At 33.6% G+C, this 6,987-nt stretch overlaps 1 protein-coding gene across 1 annotated transcript; it reads left to right on the forward strand.

The window, feature by feature from the left end:
* The first annotated feature begins 225 nt into the window (after nucleotides 1-225).
* On the forward strand, nucleotides 226-3,513 carry LOC106118573 (probable chitinase 2). The gene is made up of 8 exons (XM_013313236.1): nucleotides 226-379; nucleotides 513-695; nucleotides 790-890; nucleotides 1,140-1,405; nucleotides 1,712-1,872; nucleotides 2,177-2,331; nucleotides 2,495-2,810; nucleotides 3,285-3,513. The coding sequence occupies exons 1-8, from the start codon at nucleotides 310-312 to the stop codon at nucleotides 3,485-3,487; spliced, it is 1,455 nt and encodes a 484-aa protein (XP_013168690.1). The 5' UTR covers nucleotides 226-309; the 3' UTR covers nucleotides 3,488-3,513.
* Nucleotides 3,514-6,987: the final 3,474 nt, after the last annotated feature.

Raw genomic sequence — 6,987 nt, forward strand, 5'->3', positions numbered from 1 at the left:
AGCTAATAGGCTACCCCGACTAGGGTAGTAGTACTGAGGTAGTGTGGAAGTTGAAGTAGTGTTAGGACTGATAATCGGAGATATACTACAAGGTCATTATAATGAGTCATATTATTCTGAACGAATAGTAGGATTTAACGACTTATTTTAAACACAAACACTCGTATATTGGTCATTAACTTTTGCGATTAACGAAAGGACGATGGTACTTGATTATGATAACATGTCTTTATATGCGATGTTTGTGTGATACCCTTAGTTGTGTGCTGGTACCAATCGATTTATTTACATGTGTCGTGTATTTTTACAATGAATTTAAAATGTATTTTTACATTTATATTATTAACTGTGAGCACAAATATTGTTATAGCACGTGATAGTAAGTTTGTTATTAGTTTACTTGTTTAATTATTGTGAGATGTTACTAAGAACGTGTAGTTAATTTAAAAAAGAATCATAAATTGAACTACACAATAGACCACCGTATTTGAATAAGTGGATATTATTTTCAGAGCTGGTACTATGTTACTATGGAACCTGGTCAACTTATCGGCCGAGTTTGGGCAAATTCGACGTCGAAAATATTGAACCCAATTTATGCACTCATCTCGTTTACTCGTTCGTCGGTATCAACACGCAAGGAACGGTGATATCTCTAGATCCGTACTTAGATTTACCAGATAATTGGGGTAGAGGTAAGAGACAATATATATTTTTTATTTCCTCTATCACTTTAATTCTTCTCTCAATTAATCTATCTTTATTAATAAAGAATTTGTATTTTAACAGACAACTTTGCCAAATTCAACGCATTGAAAAATGGCCGACCTAATCTTAAAACTCTTTTGGCTGTTGGAGGATGGAATGAAGGATCAGCGAAATACTCAAGAGTAAGTGTAAAACAAATGCTAAAAATTTGCAAAAACTCACTAGACGACAAAATTGAGGGCAAAAACATGAAAATTAAAGACTAAATAAAACAAGGGCGCGACGGTTCTTGTCTACTACGTGTTTATAGTTTTCTAATTCTAAGTTAATTTAGGCTTTGGATAGGCAATATGGGTGTACGATTTTTAACAAATCTGAATCTGATATATTTAAAAGTTGATTAGTTAACGTTAACAATTTTCATGTTCAAGATGGTGGCTAGCTCGATATTACGAAGGAATTTTATAACGAGCGCTATAAAAATGATGCGAGATTACGGTTTCGATGGCTTGAACTTAGACTGGGAGTATCCTAACAGACGGGACACGGTAAACGGACCTGCTGATATACAGAACTTCGTACAATTGCTTAAAGAACTTAGAACAGAGTTTGATAAACATGGATTTGAGCTGAGCGCAGCTGTGGCTGCAGTAGAAGCAGTTGCAGTCCAGGCGTACGATATACCTGGTATTAGCAAGTAAGTAATTAAATTCACAGTCAAATCACATTCTTTTAATTAGCTTAGCGTAATTAAGAGATCCTATATTGGTATGAAACATGAAAAATAGAAAAGAAATTCATAAAGACTGAACTAAAACACTACTAATCACCAACATAAACATAAGCAATCTGTTAAAACAACAAATAAATATAACTTAAATTAAAGAATATAACACTTCTAGTAATTTATAGCGATGATACTTGACAAAATATGAAGATCCAGAAGTGAGAAATTTTATCCACCTATTTAAACTTCAATCATAATTGATTCTTTGGTTTCCAGATATTTGGACCACATTGGTTTAATGACGTATGATTTGTATGGCCCCTGGGACCCAGTAACCGGTCATAACTCACCGCTTCACAAGGGAGAAGGAGATGGGAACATTCCGAGAGAACAGTTGTATACTGTTGATGTTGCCCTGGAATATTGGATCAAAAGTGGTAAAATTAAAATTGAATATCTGTCCCTTTTCATCTAAAGCCTTAAGGTAACAGATAGAAATTCCATATATGACAGCCAATACGATATATATTCTTTAGATATTGTGTTTAAATTGAGAGATAAAATGAAGCGGTAATGCGAAATAAGTGTACTTTATGTTATGAGAGAAAAAAAGTTTCACCAGAAATATAATATTTTGGAATATTCGAATTTTAGCGTCAAGTGCATTTTGTCTATGCCTTATGGTTTGGATTGGCACCTAGTATATTATGTGGAAGTTATATTTATATTCTGTTTTTTCAGGATGCCCGCCTGACAAGATAATCCTCGGTCTACCTCTCTACGGACATACATTCACTTTGACCAATGCAGGCGCTAGTGGTGTTCGAGCTCCAACTAATGGTGCGGGAATAGCTGGCCCTTATACATCGACAAATGGCATTATTGGATACAATGAGGTACATGAAAATTAAGAGATATGTTTGGAATTATTCTGCAAAAACCGTACCAGTAACATCTCAGATAGTTGAATCATTTCATATTATTTTTTATTCGTAAGCTTCGAAGCTTATTGACTTATTTACCTGCTGCTTATTTACCTTACATTTTACCTTATTACAGTTTTGCACCAAATTACAAAGAGAGACTTGGAATGTTCGATATGATAACCTAGCGAAGGTTCCTTACGCTGTACAAAATAAAAACTGGGTGTCATATGATGATGCTAGTTCACTAACAGCAAAAGTTGAATATGGTTTGAGCAAAAACATCGGCGGCATTATGGTCTGGAGTATTGAAACTGATGATTTTAGAAACGTTTGTGGTAATGGAAGATATCCTTTGCTGAATGCTATTAATAGGGCATTAGGAAAAGTTGTTACAACTACTACTACAACTTCTAGACCTACTACGACAACTGTCTCCACTACGACCAAAGGTATTTATGGTTTTTTTTTATATCATGAAGGTGGCAAAAAAGCGAGCGGTCACCTGAAATCGCTGAAATAGCGAGTGACCGTTGCCCATAGACTTACGCAACCGCATATGCGTTGCCTACCTTAAATCGACAGAGGAGAGGATGCACAGAAAGAAAACATCTTGGTTGTTCTTTATGTATGTTCATTTTATTGTAGATTTAAGTTGTTATAAGGTTAATATTTTAAACCGAATGACCCACTCCATCCTTTCCTTATAAGAAATGGATGACAGGGAAAAGAGGAGTAAAATTTGGCCTCCGGAACGCACACTCATCTGACGAAATGCGGATTTGCTTCTATTACACTCCGGTCTTCTGTGTAGTTTTTGATATTCCATTAGTCTAGCTAGTCTTTGTAGGTTTTTACTAATTTATGTCTGGGTCAATATTAGTCTTCGTTAATTTTGTTATTCAATTATTTTTTTTTATTTCCAGCTCCAAATACTCCATCAGAAAGTGTGTGTAAATCCGAAGGACCGACAGCGGATCCAACGGACTGTACTTCGTTCTATATTTGCACTGTAGATCCCAGTGGTAAATTCATACCACACAAGTTCAAATGTCCGAGCAACCTCCATTGGGATAGCAAGAACCTTTACTGTAACTATCCAGAGCTTGTTGAATGTAACATTCAATAAGTATGTATTTATTTATCAAATAAAAGATATTCCATTATTTTCAGTCGTTTATTTCCAAGTGTTTTAACAAATTTGGATAGTTATAAGGGTGTTGAAAGTGTGAAGAAAGTATAGATGGACTGTGTGAAAGATATGTAAGGTGAATTAAACCATTCGTGAATTCCCACAAATTAAACAAAAGAAATATTTTCGTATAGGCTAAAAATGTGTGCGAGAAGTTAGGAGACATTTTTTAAAGTTTCGTATAAACGTGTTGTTGGCGCTCTTAAAATATTACCAAAAACGTTTTTCCGTTAGCCTAAAATGCAATATTCCTTTTATAGGTTTTTCACGAATTTATTAACAAAAACAATACGACATAACACAACACTATTTTACTATTATTTTCATTTACACAACGATTGAATTAAAAAATATTCAAACATCCATAGTATCCTAATTCATATTTAAACTATAATATGTTATTTTGGATGGATTCTGTGAAAAAGAATATGAGTAAGATCGAGGTAGATTCAGATATGACGGCAGATAGAGATGTATGGAAGAGTAGTACATACTGGGTCGACCTTCAGCGGAGAAAAGACCTTAATGGTAATGAGGTAATATATAGGTGTTTTATTTGCACCATGTACCTATGAAGGTAAAATAATTAAAATAATAATTTTAGTTATAACTTAATCCTAATTTAGCTTTTATACAGAAATTATCTTAGGATAAAAATTCGAAACATACAATAGTGTTTGTAATACAAAATGTAAGAAAATAATGAAAAACAAAAATTAAATCCGAGCAAGTAGGTCAGGCAGTCGAGTGGGTGCAGTCTCCTAGCGACTCATGAATTGCACTCAGCTCGCGAATGCTTACCAGCTATCCTACAGTCGACAGAATGAAATAAATAATCTTAAGTAATATAAAACAAAAGAAAATATCGGTAACTTAGCAGTCAAATGTACGAAGCATTTGTTTGCTCAATATTTTATTTATTGAACAACTTTTACACTTTAATGTGGCAGTCTCTTTCTCTATGTATTGAAAAGTTGTAAACAATATGTAACTGAAGAGAAGACTGAAATAAATTTCGTGTGGACTTTGTAAAGGATAATAATTCAGAAGGTGAACATATGTTCACATGACCTACAGCGACGCGGGCAGAACTTCAGCGAGACCGGAATTAATACATAATATCGTCTATTTTACTATCTTTGACAAAACAAAGACTATTCTATACAATTGATAAAATTTGAGTGTATGTAATATCGAGAAGAAATCCTTATTCCTACATGTGATGAATTTGATTTGCTAACAACGAAAAACCAATTTCAAGAGTTTTTGTTTTTAAGTCAGTCCACAAGTCGGCGTTTGATCCGGGCTATTTCCAAAAAGTCTGAACCGATTTTGACTGGACCTTGACAGTAAGGTAGAGAATGCATGTGGGCATATTATAGATCGCTTTTTTCATGCGCTGATAAAGTCGCGGGCGACCGCTATAATGCTTACCAAAGACACTGCAGTTCATCTTAAGTTGCTCGTCAAAAAACGATACATACTATATAAATTAACTTTAAAATATTTAAGTTCAGGGACGTATAATATTTTTCAAGAAAAACCGTGAGCGTTATAACTAAAAGAATTCGTGAAAGAATTCACAAAGAGTTTTGTTTGTGGTGCATGTATAGGTGGAGTTGGAGTGTCGCGTGACAATTTGCCTTTCGTTAATACCTTAGCGTTGAATGCCTTTCGCAGCAGTAGCCAACAACAAGTATTTGTTACACACTTGTATACGAACAATATTGCTGTCTCTATTTTGTTTTATAGTAAGAGAGAGATGTAAATATTGTAATAGGAGTGTTATAACAGTGAAGATTCACCTTTAGTGCACACTTCGTATCAAAATTTTAGGTCACCTATCCTTATTTTTAGTAATGAGATTTGTTTAATATGTTCTTTGGTTTTTGTGGGATGGTATAAAATAAAATTGTGCAATTTATATGTCCCTTAATTTAGGTTGAGACTAAATATTAGGAAGATGATCTAATTTTTTATTGACAAATCTTTCAAAGATTACCTACTTAATGGAAAAATGCCCACAGTGATTTTTACGAAATTACTTTCAAAGATGTTGCTAAATGTTCTTACTAATGCGAGTGTTAAGATGGATGGATGTTTGAAGGTATCTCTAGAACTGCTGAACGGATCTCAATGAAAGTTTGAATACATATAGAACATAGTCTGGAAGAACACATTAACTACGTTTTAATTTAGAACTTGTATTTTTATTCAGGAACAATATTCAAATAAGCAAGTTCGTCGGTTAACAGTGTAAACACACGGGAGGGAATATCTTTTTTATTAACATACAGTTTGGCATCACATATGGAATTGGTTATACTAGTTTCTATTTCAGCAATAACGTTCCAATAGATGCTATACTCATATTTTTTAATTCTTTTTTCTGCTGTGAAAGGCAAAATTTAATGGAATTTAACGTCAAAATAATTATATTCTGTATCTGATCATAAGTGTAGCTTGATGATTAACGTGTGAACAGGACCTTATTTAATTTCCATACATATTTTACTTACATTTAATTTAAATTAATTACTAATTTATTTTAAACAATTAATATAAGTGTTAATTTTACATTAGTTTTAAAAATGAAAGTATGTTTTAATGTAACATCAATAAATTCAAGTTACATACCAACAATTTGGTTTCTCGAAGTATTTCCAACGAACGTTTTAAAAGAAAGAATATGGAGAGTACATTTTTAGGGAGCATGTTTTTCCGTGTGCTGGTATGTCCTTGCTTCGCTTGTAACGTCCCGGTAATAATTTAGGAGCAACGAGTCCGTCCTTTCAAATATGTTGAAAAACTTTGACTTTTGAAAGACAGGACCTGACAATCGCGCGCATTTCTCTCTGTTACATTAAACTAATAATAAGTTTCTAACTTGCTTGTGTACTCGTTTTGTGTGTGTAAATTTTTGAGTCAGTATGTGTTCAAAAAAAAGTAAGTATGAACGTGATACATGTTCACGAAAAGTGGCAGAATTTATTTCGTACAACGTTGACTCTATGCCTAGTCCGTTTCTCTATAGTCAAAGATTTAAAGCTACGAGTGCGTCCGTTCAAATATGGTGAAAAATGTCGCCGCTGGCCACATGCGCTTTGCGGCCTATACGCGAACACGCGTTGTTTTTTATTCAATTTGCGCAACGGAATGGTGACGGTAAAGTGAAATGAAATTTCGTGGTATCGGAAATTTTACTTTTATCCTACTTTTTCTATCGCTTGATATGTATCTTTGTAATATGGACAAAACGGCTTAAATTTAAAAGAACATCTGTCTGTCTGTTGAATGGAGTCCAAAGCTATATTCCTTTTGTTTTTTTATTTTATTTGCTAACCTCTGACTTACGGTAGACTCTGAGTGCCAAAGTAAGGACATACATATATTATAAAACTTATTAACACTTTTAGACATCACTATTTACCGCACTA

This window comes from Papilio xuthus, unplaced genomic scaffold, assembly GCF_000836235.2.
Source record: "Papilio xuthus unplaced genomic scaffold, Pxut_1.1 DF827570.1, whole genome shotgun sequence".
In the NCBI taxonomy this organism is placed as follows: Eukaryota; Metazoa; Arthropoda; class Insecta; order Lepidoptera; family Papilionidae; genus Papilio; species Papilio xuthus.